This window comes from Periplaneta americana, chromosome 15 (genome assembly GCF_040183065.1).
Source record: "Periplaneta americana isolate PAMFEO1 chromosome 15, P.americana_PAMFEO1_priV1, whole genome shotgun sequence".
In the NCBI taxonomy this organism is placed as follows: domain Eukaryota; kingdom Metazoa; phylum Arthropoda; class Insecta; order Blattodea; family Blattidae; genus Periplaneta; species Periplaneta americana.
This window is the reverse complement of record NC_091131.1, coordinates 117549323-117571085: the sequence shown is the minus strand read 5'-3', so window position 1 is coordinate 117571085 and position 21763 is coordinate 117549323. Positions and strand designations below refer to the sequence as shown.

Genomic DNA, 21763 nt, shown 5'->3' with positions numbered 1-21763 from the left:
TATAGAGTTAATGAGAATAAATTGAGTGTATATAATATTTAGTACTCACCATTGTTTATTCATCATTCACTTCCACTATTCCTCGAGTAGTATAAGCTTTTGTACTTAATTTCTGCTTGCCGTATCCTGTACACTTTGGCATTGTCTTGTAAGAAACTTGGTAAAATTTGAGAAGGTGTGTCCAAATCGTATGATCGTAAGGAGTCGAATTATTTGTTGCTCTTACGTAACAAACTTGTCTACAAAAACCAAAATATTCACATATGGTAACTATGCTTAAGTTAGTTTTACTACTAGCTATTTCTAAAGTCATTCCATGAAGCCAATAATATAGCCTATAAGAACGATGTTTTGCAAAATTGAAAATTTACACTCTTCCAATCAAGTATTTTTTGTGATAGCAGTCTTTTTCTTACAGTTACTGCAATGTAGTTCGAAAGAAAAATTCACTTTTTACGATCGTTTGTGAGTTTTCACTGTTTTTCACAATGCACACGATTATTTGGTTCTTCTGACGGAAGTAAGTTGTATTCTCTACAAAACTGAACACTTTTTTCTATACTTTTAGTGATGATATAATATTACCTATCCACGTTAAATTCTGTCGTATATCTTCCTCGTGTTACACTATTCTACTACCACTCGTTTCCATACCGGTACTCGAAATAATGTCTGCTACAAATGTACGAATGTCAACCTTTTTAGTACTACGCATTCCACCATCTACTGTTTTGTTTATAGGTTATTATCATAGAAATAGAAATAGTCGTTATAATTCTACAGATAGATGATTTTGACCATTGATTTGTAACTTGTCTTCTTGGCTTAATGACTAAGGTGTCGGACAAATAATGAGATGTAAAGGTTCTTGGATCGAATCCGACTGTCGGCAGTGGTGAGTAAACAAATTGTAGAATTGTAATATAATGTATATGATAATTAGAGTGTAATTGTAAAACTGTAAACATGTAAGATATGTAAAGACGAAGAACAGAAAAGAGAAAGATAGGAGTAAAGAGAAGGAAGAGAGAAAAAGAGAGAGGAGATAAGAGGATAATTTTAATTAAATACTAATATTTTGGTAGTAGCGACATTTCCATCGTATCTTTAAATTTACCTATCATCATTTGACACTTAATGTTCATTGTATTATACATGAAGTAATGCATTTTCTATGTAACTAAAATAATGCTGGGTAAACAATTTAAATGATCAATTTGCTTTAAAATATATACACCAAATAGGAAATAATTATCACACAGACAAACTGGAGTAGGAATGAAAACAAATATAGTTTTATAGAAACTATTGCAAACCTGCTTATAGAAATATTCTTCTTCTCGTGCAGCTTCCATCTTGCCAAAAGCTCCACCTGCTTCACGAATTGAACCTCCACCACCACCTCCCTTACCAGCTCCACTGCCAAGATCTCCCAACTGACTTGTAGAGTAAAACTGACTGAAATATCAAATTCAAGTTAAAAAGCATAAATTCCTTGCTCAAACAGTGGAAAGAAAATTTCAGTGCTGGATTACTGTTCCCAGGCTTCAGCATTACCCATTATAGGCCTAGTTAAATTAAGTTTGGCCAAAAATGTTCACCTCTGCAATATAGGCCAACTCCGTAAAATCGGCTAACAGATTGACTGGTTAAATGAATATAATATTTCTTGCAGTACAACTGTAGTTACAATATGATGTGTGATAAGAAATTTTCCGGACTGTACCAACTACTTGGTAATACTGACAGATATAGTTTCTACAAAAGGTGTCACTAGTCGCTTCTTTAGTGAGTCTGTATGACATGCAACGTCGACCTGAGTGTAATGTGAATTGTGCTATACACGTTTTTCAGATCAAGTGTTCGTGCTATTCTGTGATGACAATCATAAACAAAGAATATGCATCAAATTTCGTGCTAAACTCGAAAAATCTACCAGAGATTCTCAAAATTATTTATATTAGTGATGATGTTCTAGACCACTCCCAGTGTTTAGAGGAGCATGCATGCTTAAATAGCAGTTGAACATTAGTTGAAGACAGGTACACGGAGCAGCTACGCACCAGCATAACCCCTAAAAATACTGAGAAAGAAAAAAAAACTGCACAAATAATATGTAAATAATGTCACTGTACCATGCACGGTATTTGCAATATCGCTGGAATGTTTTGAGACAGCTGAGAGAGAATGTTTGGCGTAAAGGAGTGAAACTGTGGCACAACTGCAATTGGCTGCTTCACCATGACAATGTTCCTGCTCACACCGCCCTAAAACTGAAACAGTTTTTGGCAACATGCCAGTTACCCCACACCCTCTCTACTATCAAAGTTAGCCCCTTATGACTTCTTTTTGTTTCCAAAGATGAAACTGAAGCTCAAGGACAGTGTTCCCAGGTGATACAAGAGATTGAGACTAGATCACCCTGGATGTGTGAACACACTACAACAAAAGACTTAAAAAGAGTGTTTGAAACATGGCAGAAGTGCTGTTTTCAAAATTTTGCCAATAATAATAATAATAATAATAATAATAATAATAATAATAATAATAATAATAATAATAATCTTTATTAGCCAAAAAAACATTACATAAATGTCACAGACTCCGTCATAGAAAAATAAAACAACAATAAGCATAATACAAATCCAACTAAAAATAAGCTGACTAGATTCTAAAAATTAAAAAAGACACACAGCCACTGTAATTTACATTTCATAAGAAGGGCCTGGCAACGAACCTCACGACATATTAGGAATATCCAAGTGATTATTACTTAAATTCTGAATGCATTCAATTTCAGGAATTTAAAATTGTAAGTTAAGTACCGTAATAAGAATGACAGAAATCAATTACATTTTAAAATATTATCAACTTAAAAGAAATGAGAAAAAATTTAGTAAGCTTAACCTTATAATTTGAAGAACTAAGTATGTACAATGTTATATACGGTACTGTAATTAATTTCGCTTAGGTTTCTTTTTTATAATTCTGAGATTGCAAACAAGCTTATCACATTTGTCACAACAACTGCCTATTACACCTGTGAAATGAGAAATACTGTAACCTTCTACAGCGACCAACTTATGAGTAGGTACATTTTCTAGTGTACGACACTCATTTGGGTGAAACGAGCGTTGAGCGACTTCCGCCGATTTTGGAATAGACACAGACGCACTTGAACTGCCAACATAGAAAACAAAAAATCACACTCAATCGCTTTCACTTTCATCTTGACAGGATAATAAAAGCCTAAACTAACCTAACCTAAGTGCGTCGGTGTCTATTCCAAAATCGGAAGTCGCTCAACACTCGTTTAACCAATATTCGTTCAGTGGGTGGTGGATACTCTACATTGACCATTGCTTTTGATGCGTTATTTAAAATTAATCAAGAAGGAGACGATTAATGGACTTGGGTGTGAGAAAATTTATAAGGTTACAGACGAAAGGGAAGACCTGAAAGGACTACTGCAATATTTTTATTTAGTATTTATTTATTTAACCTGGTGGAGATAAGGCAGTCACACCTTCTCTGCCCTTCTACCAGGGGATTACAACTACAATATGAAGAATAGAATTACAATTAATATTAAATTTACAATTGCAATTACAATAAAAATCAAAGCAGGCTTATAAAAATTACCTGAGTAATGAAAACTACATAATTTCGCATAAACGACGAGGCTTTATAAAATGCACTGTATTATGTTGTAAAAATCATTATGAATTGCCAGCGTAGCTAAAATGGAATCATTTGTATGCCTATTTGAGTTGTTTCATAAAACAACATATTCTAAGCTGGTAAAGTGAGACCTATACTATAAATGTTTCTGAGTCAGAAATGCCAGATTATTAAAAAAAATTATGCACGAAAGTCTTCGCCGCACAAGAATACTCGATACTTCTCTTAAAACTACTTTATGTCAAGATATACAAAAGCACTACTTTACGAGCAACTTTTTTTTTTCTTTTTAACAGTAGGCCTAAGGCAAACTTATTGCATAAAAGTAATTGAATTGATTCTACTTTTGTACCATATGAACAATAATAATAAGGTTAATAACATACATATTAGAAATATGAACTATTCTTATCTAACAGGGTATAACCTTCCTGCATAGTTTCCATTTAAAAATTATAGCGTAGCCTATAAAGCACAACGTATCTTAACCTAATTATAATATTTCGTAAATTTTACAAAATTCTTTTTACAAGTAGTAAACTCGTAGTTTCCATTTAAACGTAACTATCATGTATACCAAAAGTAAACCTAGCCATAATCCAAAGCGAAGGATGAACCATTCCTTGCAGTCGCCCTTCCAAGGTCTTCTAAAGATCAAACTCACGCATTAGCAAATATCCACAAGTACTCATATTAATTATTAGATGCACAACAGACATTATTAACTTAACAAATTACCTCATTACGGATAAATTAGGGTAAAGTCGGATAGAAATATTGCGTAACGAATTCATATTTTACGTGATGTGCTCTCGCCTGAATATTCCAATTCGAGAATTATATCGTAAGATGGCACTGAGAGAAATCGACATTCATGCCAGTTGCCAACATAGTAATTTTTTCCGCCAAACTGGTGTCTTTCGCCACTCTGGTGATAAAATTTTTTGTCTAGTGGCTAGTGGGGAAATCTGGCAAATTTCAAATGGTGCATATCAGATTAAAGCTAAGATTTATTAAAATCTGATTAAGACCTTGTCCCCACGGAAGGGAGGGGGGGGAAGGATGAATTATACTGTAGCCTAGTAAGGAGGAGATGAAACCAGGAGCGAAAAAAACAATAATTTAGATTTTACCTAACACCAAAGGCAGTCTATGTAAAAGGGAACACAGAAAAATGGCGCCAATTAAAGTAATAAAGCTTTCATTCATTTACAACCGTTTTAAAACATTAAATGTTAATATAGGCATTAATTTGAAAATGTTGTCCACTGCTGTGGAGTAATGGTTACCATGTCCTGGTTGGGATTTTTTTTTACGGGGGTTTCCCCTCAACTAACTGAAGCAGAATTAATATTAGAGGAGAAAAATTCCTCTGGCGCTGGGAGTACCAAAAAATAACAATCTTTACGTAGATTCTTCTAGCAACAGTGCATATTTCTGTACAGATTACTGTGCATATTACTGTGGAATCCCAGCCACCAAGTCACTCAACTGAGTGCGCTCCTTGTATAATGGGAGTTGACTTAATATAAAATGTCAACCCTACATGCCCAACTTGGAGTCAGTCCACAAAGGGAAAAACACTGGAGGAGAGGGGTTGATCCGGTGCTGTGGATTGGACTTCGCCGTAGCTCAATGGTGAGAGTGCTTTGTACGTAGAACCAAGGACCCAGGTTCGATCCCCGGCTCCGGAGGAATTTTTCTCCTCTAATATTAATTGTTACTATAACAGATATATTCTGTAGGACCAAAAAAAATAACAATCTTTATGAAAGCAGAATTGCTGAGTAACTTTCGGTCATGGACCTCAGTCTCATTTCGCCCTCATTAATTGAAAATGTCATTGTCATCATTACCGTAGCCTGGGTTAAGTTCATGGTGCAGCATGTCAGTTCGACGACAGAATTATTCACAGAACAGAAGTGTAAGCACAATAAGCCTCAGGCAGAAGTGTAAGCCTTAGGGCTCCTTTTCTATAAAAAATTAAAATGTTAATACTGGTCGCCCTTCTTCTAATCTTGCCTATCTATTGTTTCTGAAACCTTTTCTTTCAGAATTTCAGTTTGTAAATGAGGAATTTGAATCTAGAAATGCTGCTGACGTCTTGTAAAGTTTTCAATAACCTGACTTTACTTATACAGTTCTCATTAAGAAAATTGTTCTTCCAACATATCCAGTTAAAAAAAAATTCCAGAACTCAATTTAGATAAACATTTGGATCCTAACTCTTCGTAGGTTATGTCTCTGAAACAAATGTGGTAGAACTGTGATAAGCACATTTATCTGAGTTTCCCTGTGACAGCTGGAAATAAAAATAGCCCCAGCATAGCAAATATGTGTCATAAGAGGTTACAAAAATGGTTAGGCTACACAATGCCTGGGGTATAACTGGGTCATCTGGTTTCTCGAGGGGGCATATGTTTAATATTGGGAGACTAGTTGTCCTGAAGTAACAAGTCTCCACTGTAGGGCCGATCACTCACCTGGAGCATTCATGTTTCAGAGAATTAGATTACCGATATTAGAACATTGTCAGATGAAAGTGGCTGAAGGATCCCAACACTTGACAGAAAAAGAGGACGAAGAAGAAGAAACTTATGTGAGAATGAAGAACAATTTTCCCATGAAGATATGTTAGTTTTGTAAGTTGTCTAGGTATATAATTGCAACAAAGGTTGCGTGATAATATAGAGGTCTCAAGGAAAATCTTCTTCTTTTGGTTTCCAAAGCACTGAGGGTCAGTAAAAGAATGTATAACGCCTCTATTATAAGTAACAAGTTTAGATCAAGAAATCATTACAAAAGTCGAATTCCGATGGAAAATAAAAAACTAACTTTAGTAGAATAGCAAAATACAGGGGATTCGGAAAGTTTTTAGTGTGAAGTTCTGAAATATGAAGATGAAAGTGATGATAACCCTTTCAAACAACTGGCTATGTCTGTGTAATCTTATCTGGATCTCCCATGGTTTAATGTAGAAGTAGAGTGCATATTTTAATGAGCTCAACCTGGAAAACACAAAAATCAGGACTAGAATAGGAGTACAAATGGTTAAAGGCTGGTCCACAATAAACCGGAAACGGAAACAATGAGAACAGAAAGGAAAAATTGTTAAAATAAATGTAATTAAATGTGAGCATTCACAATAATTAATGAGGAACTTGCTGGAGCCCTGGAACAGGGACGTGAGAGTTGGCCAAGTTTGAACTTTGCCGTTCTTGTTTCTGGTCACAGCTTACTAGATTCATTCTGTTGTCATCAAAAAGCTATTTGTTCGTCGTATATTTTGTAGCAAGGAAGCCGTGACACAATTTCTTGTTCATTCATTGCTTGTAACTAACCCAGAAATTCAGTAGAATCACTTTCTATATATGCTACATGTATATGAATTGAAATCTTAAATATTTCGTGCCTTAAATTTTGAAGCTGGTTAACCTGTGTTTGTATTGGCTGGCTTGTACTCATGAGAAAATGCCATTGGTCAAGTACAACGAGTTAGAAGAGAGATTGTAAATGGAATCTCGGTGCAAGATGAAGAGAGTCTTCGAGCCCGTATTTTGGAAGACTGCAAAACAGAACGACATTCTCCAGGGATACATCAGTGCATCAGAGACTGAATGCTATGTGATGGGTTGATGTATGTATTCATGCTAACGGGACCATCTTGAACATTTCCATTTTCATGTGGTATACTATTTTTATTTCATAATATACCGCATCATACAATGTAAGCATTGTTGTAAAAAAAAAGAGCTGTAACAAAGGAAATAAAACGTTTCCGGATCAATATTCATATAACATTTTTACATGCTTTATATGAGAGGAATATGCCCTTAAAGTTTTGACATACATTTTAGTTACACTCTGTATACATAAAAACACAGTTTGCCATAAAACAACAGAAGCAATTACATGTTGTGCTGTAGTGGAAGGTCTGGAAGCAGAAAATAATAAAATGAATAAAGGTCTGAATGGATCTGTAGCTCAAATATTCCGTGCAGCTTATAAACTTCTAAGGATAAACAGTTACTTAATTGATTTTCCTCTGTACATTGACATGAACAACAGGATATTAATTCAACATTTAGCCGCATTAACATTCTGGAACACATTAGTACAGTCATCGATTTTGACTTATAACCGTGATGGGATGACACTACTGTCATGTATGAATGAATGACCTGCAATGACATTCTCAGTCATTTACATTTTCACACCCTTCACTCATTTCATTATAGCTACCGGTGTGGCTCAGTCGGTTAAGGCGCTTGTCTGCCGGTCTGAAGTTGCGCTCGCGTGCAGGTTCGATCCCCACTTGGACTGATTACTTGGTTGGGTTTTTCCGAGGTTTTCCCCAACCGTAAGGTGAATACCAGGTAATCTATGGCGAATCCTCGGCCTCATCTTGCCAAATACCATCTCACTATCATCAACCTCATCGATGCTAAATTACCTCGTAGTTGATACAGCGTCATTAAATAACCAACTAAGAAAAGGCTCATTTCATTATTATGGAATACACTAATGAACCACAGTACAGTCCAAGTGGATTTAGTACAGTGCTGTAAGTGGGTTTCATTCGCAATAATAAAATTGTACAGTATGTTTCCTACATTTTCTAAATTAAAAGCAAAACACTGCATTACCAGACCCAAGAAATTATTGCTAATGTTTATGACTTCATGAAGAGCAAGACGAAAAATAGGTATGAATTGTGTCGAACTGTGTTCAAAAAGATTCATAACAAACATTTAGTTAGTACAAGAACAAGTTCTGGAAGCAACAGGAATCTTCGACGATACATCCGATTTCAAGAGTTAACATTAAATAACCCAAAGAGGCACATTGAAATAAGATCATCATTCGACACACCTGACAGGAAACCTCATGTTCCGAAAGCATTAACGGAAGTAGATGAATATGAGAACTTGCTTCAATGATTTAATTCACGTGTAGCATGTGTTTACAAAGAATGGTCACTGTTTCAGATTTTGAGGAAACGTTACAATTTCTGGCGATCTTTAAGAGGAAAATGTGAGAAATGTGTTGTTCGACATATTTATATTATTCAGAGTATTTACACACAGGTGGTAATAGTCCAACAGTCAAAAGACTAAGACACAATAAAATTAGGTTCCAAGTGACAAAAAACTCTGACTGTAATAGAATGAGTGGTACCAAAAGCAGTGTCAGCAGTAGAGGTGATGAATCTTGTAACAACAGTGAGCTCATGAAAGAGCAAGGAATATAAGAGGTGGAAGTGTATAGGGCCTTTGGTTCACTACGTTTCGTCCACTTTTTTTCTTGTCCACTGACACATTTGTCCATTTCATGATTTGTCCATTAAGTTTTGTCCACTGACCATTTAGTCCATTTTCATGCTCGTCTATTATGTTTTCGTCCACTATGATAAAAAAAATTGATGACATGAAACATATTTCATTTGGTGAAAATGTAATTTATTTAAATTTATTTATCTATGAGAACAAGTTCTTGTGAAGTTCGAGAAATTGGTGGCCGAGTTGTATTTTCAGTTCGGTTCACATGCCTCTTCATGGTGTTTCTGTCTGGCAACATCAGAAGGATTTCCTGGTCTGTCTCCTCGTGAAGATCTGCATGCTTGATTTGTGCCAGAGATTCGTTGGGATTTTCTTCTGCACGTCTCTTAAGGTCGTTCTTAACTTTCCTAACTTCACCCTCGACACTTGCATTATGTTAATGTTTTGCAATGTCATCTAAGTCAGTTCAAGTCGTGCATCTGCATTACAATTCTGTCGATCCTCACATCTCCAATATCTTCTTCTCCCATCTTTGCTGTAGGCCTATATACAACTTCTGCCATAATTTTTAATATCCAAAATATATATTCATACAGTACTTTAATATCCAAAGGCAAATGAAACGTATCTAAGAAACAGACGACAATGATGACAATACTTTCTGTTGTAATTGTAAGTGGGAAACACAAATTTGTATTCTAAGATGGACGAAAGGTTATGCACATAAAAGGTATGGACAAAATGTATGGATGGATGTACATTGTATGGACCAATCGGTTGTGGACAAAAGAACGTGGACGAAAGGTAATGGATGAAACAAATTGTGGACAAAAGGTGGTGGACGAAAGGCCTGCAAACCAGTGGAAGGGTTAGAATATAAATATGAATATACGAGTAGGACACATAAGACTGTAGTTGTATAGTTAGCGATATGTGCATAGTTTTCGGAGGTGACTGTCCGGCAGTGTCCATAGATAAAGGGTCTGTATATCTATTCTTATGACCCACACACTGCCTCTGCAATTTGTGACCGAGATATCAATTGACCTTGCACTGATGAGTAACTCACTATGAAGTCCAGATTAACAAAATCCATCTGCCAATATAGGTGGCATCGACTGTAGGTAAATAAATACGAAAGAAAATATCTAATTATTGCATACTTTCTCATTAGAGGAAGCATTGTGAAACCGCAAAAAATTGAATACGAGATTTTAGCAGAAAAACAAGTTTTCAGTGGTTTCAGTGTGCCATAATCTGTTTGTTTGTGTAAATCTATTTCCTTAAACTACTTGGTAGATTTTGTTCATATCCTATGGATAAATTTATCTTGATCTGATGCACATGAAATACATATAATCATTTTAATCAAATTAATGTGTCTTCGTTTGAAAATCAAAAATACATAATGGTGCTCAGCTTCAAGAATCGTCACATGATTTCGTTCGTGATATTTTGTATTATGTAGAATAAACTGGCAAATAAGATGGACTAATTTGCATGATTGAAAAACATTTGGCTAAGAGAAATTAATCATTACATACAGAATAACTGCTACCTTTTCGTTTCGAATTTTCCAAGACTGGATATTTTTGGTATAGGTAGCTCATTTCCAAATCAAATTTATTTTTAAATCCTGATTTGTTCTGAATTACGCGTGTAGAGTTTCCGTGTGTCTTATTTGTAAATAAGAATGCCGAACTGTACCCTATATATAAAAAAGGGAGTGTGGAAATATTTTACAGTAATTTGAAATGGTGAGAAAATTATAAATTATAGCGAAGTGTATTTGTTTTGGACAGACACAGCCACTAGAATCAAAAATATTAACAAATTGTTTGAAATGTGCCGAAAAAATCCATTGCTTACGAGTATATCGTAAAGTGCATATCTGCAAGCAAAGTTTCGGGAAAAATGTCTTCTATGTTAGTACAGCTGTAAATATTGGTGTCGATGAACCGTTAGAAGTAGACATTGAAGATACAGGTAACCAATAAAATTACATCAGTACAACTATAAAACCTGGCAAAGTCAATAAACCAGCAGGTTTTGTAACCAGCAACTATATCATCACCTTTTTTTTATGTTCTTTTAATTTAATCAAGGTTCAATTTCTCTGCCACTCAACTGATGATCGGAATTCTCATCACTTCTCATGTGCGCACATTTAGTGTACTGTGGGGAGCTTACGAGAAAGTCTCTGCGAGGTGTATTTTAATTAGGTGTGGTGCGGGGAGGTATTGATGAATGGAGCACCGCTCTTCCTAGAACTGACCAGTGATAAGTTATGTTGTTATGAGTTATGAGCCATATGACAATGAACATCACTGTCGGCACATTGTGTTTAATTATACTGTGGCTGAAAATATCAGGTAGTTTGAGACTAGCTCGGTGTGTTGCATAAGTTGAAACTGTTAGTTTCCTTTTTAAAAGATTATCGAATGTTTTCAAATTGGTTAATTACTGTAATGCAGTTAGTAGCAAGTCGTTATGTCGTTTTTGCGGGCAAGAGTGGTGTTACATTGGATGTTGCCTGCATGTAGGATTGGCATTATGCCACATTCCTACCAGGGCTGATTTCGTGAGCTCCCCACAGTAGCAATTTGACAAACTTAGCTGTTAAGTTGTGCATTGTGAATGGTGGTAGCAATTGGCGTTAAACCTATTTACAGTTGTTCTTGTACAATTTTTTTTACGGAAGACAGCTCTGAAGGCTTGCACTGCAGCCTGAGGCTTATTGTGCTTACCACTCCTGTTATGTGAATTACTTTGTCACTGAACAGGTGTGCTCTTATATGGACACAGCATACTGCACCATGATCTGAACCTGGGTCACGGTAATGACGATAATGAACAGTTGTGCTTTTGCATGTACACAGCACGCTACACCATGATCTTAACCCAGGTCATGGTAATGAACAGTTGTGCTCTTGCACGCACACAACATGCTGCACCATGATCTTAATCCGCGTCATGGTAATGATGATAATGAACAGCTGTGCTCTTGCACGTACACAGCATGCTGCACCACGATCTTAACCTGGCTCATGATAATGATGATAATGAACAGTTATGCTCTTGCACATACACAGCATGCTGCACCATGATCTTAACCCGGGTCATGGTAATGATGATAATGAACAGCTGTGCTCTTGCACGTACACAGCATGCTGCAGCATGATCTTAACCTGGCTCATGATAATGAAAAGTTGTGCTCTTGCACGTACACAACATGCTGCACCATGATCTTAACCCGGGTCATGGTAATGATGGTAATGAACAGCTGTGCCTTGCACGTACACAGCATGCTGCACCATGATCTTAATCTGGGTCATGGTAATGATGATAATGAACAGCTGTACTCTTGCATGTACATAACATGCTGCACCACGATCTTAACCTGGGTCATGATAATGATGATAATGAACAGTTGTGCTCTTGCACGTACACAGCATGCTGCACTATGATCTTAACCCAAGTCATGGTAATGATGATCAGTGGCAACTCGTGAACTTGTGGATTGGAAGAGCTGCAGTAGATTTTGGTACATACAAATTCCACTTCTTGATACCATTACTAATCAGTATAGGACAAAAAGAAATGCACTACATAAAGAAAAACCTAAACTTTCTGACTTAGTTGGGAGATGTCTGTGGCATCATTTGCTAATCGCTAAAAAAAACTAATACCATCGATTTCAGTCTGAATTTCTGATCGACAGACACTCAACTTGCAATCTACCAGTTAATTCTGAATTGTCTTAGAATTACCTTTAAACAGTGGTATGTTTCAAATAATTTTTGAGAGGCTCGTTTAGATCACTCACGAACTGTAGCAACCCACGAAATACACCAGAGTTCTTTGAATCATTTTTTCATCATGTCCCCTAAGGGGAAGTTCATATTGGCCACAAAATTTGATACAATCAATATTTTTTAAAATAATTTCACGATTTTTTCTCACTTCTTGATTATGTTTGAGAATGTTTGTTCTGTTCGTTTCACTTAATTGCGCAGCAATATTAGTTTTGCCTAACATAGCCAATGAAACAACATTTTTCAGGTGAGATTGCGAAGATTTGTGCTTTTTAATTTTTAGGGGCAAATGTCCTAAATCTGTCACACCATACCTAGTCTATGCAGTATCACCACCGAAGAGGAGGCAACCACAAATGCTCAGCGTAAATTTCATTGTTATACTTCCTTACATATATGCACTATTTCGGCTGGATGAAGCTTGAGTAAGATTTAAGTCGGGTAACGAATGACCCTTTAATTTCACTTCATTACATCAATTTTCTTCGCAAGGGAAAGTTGAGAAAAATAAAATTAATATTCTGTAATTCACACACACTCATGCTTGCACATTTGCACTGGTTAAGTTACGGTACTAAAACGTCACACCAAAGCAACACTCAGATATACTGATGGTCAACAATTTTCTAAAACTGGAAAAGAAGTCTCTTTCGTATTTTACGTGCTATATCAAAAGGATTATACTCGTGCAATCATTTTGAGTTAAGGCAAATATTAGGTTCTGCTGGATATATACGTAATAATAAGGCAAAGGAGAATATTAATTTCGTTATATTAACTCGATAAGATTGTAGCAGTAAGTATGTGAAGAGAAAATAAAAATTTTGTCATTAAGTTTCAAGGGAATAGAGAATCCATTTGACTTAGCATTACAATAGCGGTGTGGGAGGGGAGGAAAGATCTTCCCTTGTTGCCTGGCTCTGCAAGCCACTGCAGCGAAATAAGGGTTTTAAACAGCGGCAGTTTCCCTCTGCTTCCCTTCACCTCTCCACCCCCTGACCTAGCAAGACACACTCTCTATGATCTGTCCCACCCTGGAGATCCCAGGACGACTTTGAATGCGGTGTCAATTCCAGTACAGTCGATGAGCAAAAAGATAATGTATAAGATAATAGTACATATTCCCGGCCAGATGAAATGTAAAGCAATTTACCAGTAAAAGCTGTAACAATTCTTCTACAAATTAAAATAAATATTATTTTTATTTTCCTGTCAAAGCAGGGACTGCTGCAGCTCCGCAGCTCTTATGGACGAGCCGCCCCTGATGATGATAATGGACACGTACACAGCATGCTGCACCATGATCTTAACCCAGGGCATGGTAATGATGATAATCAACAGTTGCACTCTTGTATCTACAGAGCATGCTGCACCATGAACTTAATCTGACTCATACTAATGATGATAATGAACAGTTGTGCTCTTGTACGTACACAGCATGCTGCACCATGATCTTAACCCAGGGCATGGTAATGATGATAATCAACAGTTGCACTCTTGTACCTACAGAGCATGCTGCACCATGAACTTAATCTGAGTCATACTAATGATGATAATGAACAGTTGTGCTCTTGTATGTACACAGCATGCTGCACCATGATCTTAACCTGGGTCATGGTAATGATGATAATGACACTGATATTGTACATAGTTACATTTTAATCGTAATTTAATTGTAAAAAGGAATACCCTTCTCCATAATTCGTTTCTTATATCGTTCTGGCAGAGGTAAATCTGTGTTGCAAAGCCTGAAGGCCATTTTCAAAATGTAAAATTTATATCTATAAGTTAACTGAAATCACCTATAAATCAGCCTATACAACCAATCGCCACAGCAATAAGCAAAAAAATATGGCCTAATAAGGGTAAAATTTTCATCACTAGCTCCATGTTTCATGTATTGGAAACTAGAATGAGGTGGTGTAATATGTGCCATACTTCAGCAACTTTTTATCCGCTGGAAGAGACAAGTGTTCAATTTGACAGGAGACTGAATGGACTTTGGGGCCAATCTGGAAGTTTTGGCAACAAAAAATTCCACTGCCAACTGGGATTGAACTCGGAACCTTTCAGTCTGTAGCATATCATTGTATTAATTGAGTTATCTGGCTGCATATAAATGAAGTCAAATGTATTAATTTTGAGATAACAGAAAATGGCTTTTGTATGTAACATAGAAAACAAAAATTCATCTTCCTATTTGGGTGCATATTAAATTATGAAGTATCGTTTGTAACATGGTAGAAGACTTGAGTTGATGCAAAACACATAAATCATGTCACCTTCATGACATTATTTTTTGAATCCTGAAGACTTACAAACATTTAAAGCTTTTCGATTACAATATTTTGTCTAACATAGAGTTCCATGGTTTAAATGAATTTTACCTGAAAGAAAATTTAGTGGGGTCTGCTTGTGATGGAGTTTCTGCCATGTTAGGCAGAATGACGGTAATGCCACAGAATTAAAATAGGAATTCCTTGATTTTGTGATGACACATTGTACCTACTAATCAGACTGGAATTGGCAGTTCATGATAGAGGAAGCGCAAAGAAAGCTTGCTCATTTGACTGATGCACAGAGAACGATATTCGGTCCACGTGCCGCCATGCTTGTTACAGGGCTGCTATGAATCACGTAATGATGATTACAGGGCGCATTCGAAAGCGCGGTCTTGAGCTGTTCATATCGTGAAATGTATTGTGCAGAGCGGGTAGAAGCTAGCATGTGCGTTACATATTCTGCGTTTTATCCCTTATATCAGAATTTTTATAGAGTTCATAGTGTGTTTGTAAAATAACAGAGTTCTGTATAACATTCTATGTACTTAACAATGCTCTACTTGGCTCTAAATTAGGAAGTGCTAATGAAATGTTACACAGTCAAACTAGGGAATTATTTATAACGTTTATAAATGTATGAAAAACGAAACAGGCTCAGCTCGTAACATAAGGAGTATATACAGATTAAAATAAATCGACCATAGTACCACGCTAGTTATCGAAACATTTTAATAAAATCACATAGTATTAGTTATTAGTATTTTATTACAATGTCAGATATCAATTATTACACGATCACATATTTCTTATAACATCTTTGTAATTTCATTCAGTGATTTTATATGTAAAAGAATTTGTACTTCTGTATTTTCAACAATGTTATGTTATTAGTTACTCTGCAACAAGGTTTAGGTTCCGTTACATGTGCTGTGATAAATCTCACTCGAAATATCAAGCCAGCAGACGACTGAGAACTGACGACAGTTTGCCAATCGAATCGAAGCGAGGTCAAGTGCACCCGAACGTTTCCGAAAGTTCGCGCAGCATTCCGTGGCAAGCTCTTCTTGCATTTACTCTACCAGGGAGGAAGTCACAGCTGTCGCTGACTCTACTTCTTCTATGAAAAACTTTACCCAGTCCTGTATAATATGTGCCCAAAAATCAAATGTAACTCTGTGCAGTTTTGTTAGATGATAAAGGTTTCGCAAAAACAGGTGAAATGTTTATTATTAGATTGGCTGCTTCTAATTTAAGAAAACCATTATAACTGTGTGATAAAGCTACAGAACTCTAGCATAACACATCTCAAAAGCTGCAACAGATACACTTAGAGACAGAAAGGGACAAAATATCCAGGTCTATGTAAAATACTGATGTCTTCTGAGCTCATTTTAAATTTAGGAATAAAACTGTCAGACTTGTTTTTGACATTTGAGAGAATAGAAATGATTCTTCAATATGTTTATGAGACTATTAAGCACTGCATATGAGTTTTGGAATGTGTATTTTGTCTTAGATTTTATGAAGACAAAAAATGAACAGGGGAACCTCAGTGTCCAAGTTAGCGATGAAAAACATTATGTAATGTATTCAGTGGTGTTATTCAGCTGGTTCACCTGAACCTCTAGATAAATATGTCACAGTTTTGCAGAACCAGTTGTTAGATTTAAGTTAAAAAGAATTAGCTTTTTTACAGAAAGGAAGAAATTAATTTGACACGAAATTCTCCTGTTTTTTAATATTATAGTAAACATAATGCAAAAATATTAGATTGGATGCTTTAATCTCGAAGCGACTGTATTAAATTTGATGAGATATATATGCAAATGCATATTTGTATTGGATCTGCACGTCTTAATACAACTTAATAATTACTAGGGAGCGGATTTTTATGTGCTAAAAAATTTAAATATATTTATTTTTTATGTGCTGAAAAGTACGAAAATATTTGCTAAAAATAAAAAATAAATTTTTTTTTTAAATATGACAAAAATACCTTACTTAGCTTGAAAAAAAAAAATGTTACTAGGTACTCACCAACCACACTTGAGTGCTAGTAGTTAGCCGAGAATTGCAGTGAACAACAAAGGTCATCTCCAAATTCTCCATCACAAATACACGCCGATTATCTCTGAACAACGACTCATACTGTGAAAACGATCTTTCCACATCACAGGACGTCAGACTTTCATATTTAAAGAGAGGAATGTTTCCATATCACAGGACGTCAGACTTTCATATTTAAAGAGAGGAATGTCACAAACACAAACACCGTCAATTTCACCTACAGGCACATCCTCCAATACTTGAGCAACATTACACATTTTTTTATATCCACTGTTTTTCCCAAACACATTCTGGAATTTGTCCCTTAGTAATTGTGCTTCTGAACCTGGTAGCAAGTCTAGTTTAATTTCCATGGCACGCACCTTCCTGTTTCAGACAACAGGTTTTTGGATGTTTCGAGTTTTTTTTATGGTGTCACACAAAAAGCTTAAATTTGCTAATAGGAAAGCCAAATCGTTTTTTAAATAACCATCTTTCAGTATATCTTGAAGGATATCGATTGATGAAGCCCGATAACAGGGAATCACAAGAAGATATATTGCCTTACTTGATAGACATGAGCGAGAGGCGAGAGATTTGTTTAAATTAAATAATGTTCATACCCAGCTCTTATCTGTTGTGTTTCACAAACAAAGCGTGGAATGAAATCATCTTCAGCAACAATAAACATTCCTAATTATGTGTTACAAGATCTCTCCTCCTTGTCCATGTTAATTTATTCTCTAATAATAACATTGATATGCTGCCTAGCAGTTCTCAGAACTTGAGGCGATACTATTATGAAAATGGATCATGGATACACCACATAGCGCTTAGAAACACGAAGCAACCAAAAGTTCTTAAAAAAGATAAAGTACTTCGAGTGATATAATTGATTTAGTTTTAAAATATTTAAAAGTTCTTGTAAAAAATTATTTAAGTAAAAAAACTCCAAGATTTATGTGTTTATAATAGATTTCCTGAAAATATGTATTTACATAATTTTTTTGTGAAAATATGTGTTTTTATGTGAAATAAAATTCGGGTTTTAAACTTGAAACTTCATGTTCGGAATTTTTAACTTTGTTAATTGTGTTTTATCATAAGCAAAAAGAATATTTAATTACATAGGAATCCGCTCCTTAATAATTACATGTTTCATGTTTAATTAAGATGATTGACGAATGGTTGTTCGTGCATTATGTGCATATTTTGGAGTTTGTGCATATTTTGACGTTAAGAGCATATTTTTTTTTGCATATTTTTTATATATTTTTTAGCAAAAACCATTTTCTATTTTTCTGGACTTTAGCAAAACATGGAACAGTGTTGTCACATGTTTTCAGTAATTATGTAACAATGTGTAAAATAGTCATTATAGAATAAAATTAATTACATAGATAGAAAGCTCTGTCTGAATCTTTGTCTGTCTTTTACAGATACTGATTTACTGGCATTTCACGATGTTATGAGCGAACTTAATTTACATTTTGTGTAGAAACAAAGTCTGCTACAGAAATTAAATCGTACATATAATATAGTTCAGTTAAAAGTAAATGCAAGAGCAGTTTGATTTAAAGTGGCCAATTTTTCAGAAAAAATCTTACATATCTGAAATCCTTGACTTCTGCCCACAGTGAAACAGGGCCTCATGAAGCTGATATTACTTGCGGTGACAAAAGTGCCCACAGGCCGTGTAAAATTTTTCATTTACCAGAGGACGTTAATAATTTAATTCAGCAAATTCGTTGACTGTGACACTAACCTACTTGGACTAGAAATCTTAATGAAAAGAATACATTCACTTCTGGCTACTTCAGATTAAGATTTTTTTTTACATATTCCATATTCTAGCTGTGAAGCGATTTATGAATACCATGGAATGTAAATAAATACAATACAATACAATGCAAGCATATTCCATATATGGTTGCTGAATACCATTAAGTCTAAAATTATAATATTAAAATATACTCACTTCTCGGACTGCCATAAATGTTGTCTCCTAGCAATGTCCCTGTTGATCTCTGCAGTTTCCTTCTCGATTCTCAGAATGTCCATCTTCATATCGTGTTCTTTTTCCAGAATTTCCAAGCGCCTCTGCCGTTCTTGTTCACTTAACTGTAAAGTCTCAAGTGTCCTCTCTTCTTCATGTTGTTCTGCATCCAAACTATGCTGTTTTGGTAGTTCGGCTGTAAAAAATAAATTACATTCTTACCACGAAGAGGTTTTCAGTGGACAATTTTCATTTTTATCAGGAAATTAGTCTTCTATAGTTTTAGACATTCAGTTAGTTTCTTTCGTCACTGATTGTGCCTCAATAAAACAAAGTTTTTGAATATTGGATCTACTTTCATTCTTGGGAAGGTAGCATTTTGAAAGCCATAGTGTTGGATGGATAAATGTTTCAACAATGAAAGCCTGCTATATTACCAAGAATGTGCAGTCGACAGACCAAAAATCAAAGAAAACGCTGAAAATTGTCACGTTCGAATTAATGTACATATTATTGTATAACAGTGTAGCATTTCATAGTTATCTTCACCTTCTCCCAGTAAAACTAAAATCAGTATAATTATGTTACTGTTTTTTTCTTTCTTAACCACATTTTCTAACTTTTGAACTTTTTTAAAATTAGAAACAGGTTTAAGTCTTCGATCACTTTTCTTCTCAGTCCATGTACTCAGAAAATTCCTATCATGCAAAGAATTTGTGGAAAACTCGTGATTTGATCCATATCAATTTTCAACATTTTCTGAAGTTGTATGACGTTTTATAAAGTAAAGTATAACATTCATCACAGTGTCTTTATTAAGTTTGTGAAATATTTACATATTGAAAGATGTCTGGAAAGAAAAATAGTGTCACGATAAGTACGCTAAGTTTGTATCTATACCTGCTTTGGATAGTGAAAAAGAAAGGACTAGGATTGCAGTGTTTTAAGTCCTATACGTTACATTTATTCCAATATTAATTAAAGACGGGATGACACATTTCATATTAGTTAGTATTCCTGGATCAAACCAAATACATGATGTGTGATTAATCTTAAATCAAGAATAAAAACTACTATAGAAGTGGCTTAAATTTCGTTTGAAAATCAGAAAACAAATAAGATAGAGTTTCGATTTTCAAATTACTATGATGTACCGAAGTACATATGATATTTCTGTGCAGGAATTCTGCATTACCATATGATGAAGAATGGGTAAAATGGAAAAAAATTCTCTCCGACACCAGAGCTCGAACCTGGGATTTCAGCTCTACATGCTGACGCTTTATCCACCAAGCCACACCCGATTCCAGTTCTGATGCTGGATTGAATCCCTCTCAGTTCCACTTTGGTGGCCTACCCTCATGTACTGTGTCACAGAATATGTGACAGTGGTACAATGTCCAACACTATGTACAGAGGTACACTCATTACAAGTGACTATTTTCAAGTTTTCTTTTATATTGTGCTTTTTTTTTCATTTCTTTTTATCTCGAATGCCACCAGATTGTCTTTTCGACATTTTTGGTTTTCTTTTCTGATAATGGCTTATGTGTAAGCCACTTCTCAGGTTGGGGCACATGTAAGGTGGAATTACCATTACCCCGATGATAAATGATAAGTTGATCATGATTATGTGGCACCAGGAGAGGTCTTAAATCTAAACTTAACCTAAGTTCCAGACCATAGACGAACACAGAAATAATCCCCTTTAAGGAAAAATTCCTCCATTCTAACTGGGAATCGAACACGGGACCTCATGAACTGTAGCCAGAAGCTCCGACCACTAGACCTTGAGTCACTGTCACTGTTATTTAATTTTAATTAGAACTTCACAGCTCAGATTTTCTGATTGAGATTTAAAGATAACTTACGCAACGGATCCGGAGAATTCTCGCAGAATGCCATGGGCTGTGATCTAGTAGGAGGTAACCCTAAAGACCCTGAGATGTTGGTAGTGGTGGGGTAAGACGAGTCGGATTCCCCATCTCCCCTACTCGGGAGTGGACTACTGCTGCTTAATAGATCTATTGTTTCCGTGTCCTGCAGTTCAAATCCGGGATCAGTATCTTCTTGTTCTTCTTTCACTTCTATGAGTGCATCCCTATAAAATAATAAATTACAGTTATGTGTAACTCTTCTGTTTACTGTCTGTGACTGGAATCTGAGTTCCTGTTGAATGTTGATTGTCGAAAGTTAGGGATAAAAAAAACAGCAACTATCATGGATGGGAATATTGGAAGTGTGATTTTTATAATCCGTCTTCCGAAATGGTTTTTCGTTACTGTACACCAAGTAGCATAACTGGTAACTGAAATGTTTCCATTACTAAAAATAGAGTTGCAATTAAGCATCATTTTACAGTGGTGTGGAAGAGTTCACACTGACACTACTACAAATTCTTTCAAGGCCGTAGGCTTATATACCAGTCACAGACATTAGGTCTAGTCTTACTTTGTAGTTTAGCCAACAGATGATTATTATTATTATTATTATTATTATTATTATTATTATTATTATTATTATTATTTGTTGTTGTTGTTGTTTCGTCAATTGTCCGAAGACAGGTCTGAACCTCACAAGTGATACCAACATGGCACCTCTTACCTAGGTCAGGAGATAATGGGGTAGGGTGGCCAGTTCCTTTCCCCCTCCATTGCATACATC

At 35.5% G+C, this 21763-nt stretch overlaps 1 protein-coding gene across 2 annotated transcripts in view; it reads right to left on the bottom strand.

Annotated features, from left to right (window-relative positions):
• Positions 1 to 21763, bottom strand: part of LOC138715287 (tigger transposable element-derived protein 6-like) — a 47625-nt gene that overhangs the window by 18030 nt on the left and 7832 nt on the right. For both annotated transcript variants that reach the window (XM_069848045.1, XM_069848044.1), the window contains exons 2-4: positions 20971 to 21200; positions 19082 to 19295; positions 1317 to 1458 (exon numbers count right to left, since the gene is read on the bottom strand). In XM_069848045.1, coding sequence (XP_069704146.1) covers positions 1317 to 1458; positions 19082 to 19295; positions 20971 to 21200 — 586 coding nt within the window. The remainder of the gene's footprint in view (positions 1 to 1316; positions 1459 to 19081; positions 19296 to 20970; positions 21201 to 21763) is intronic.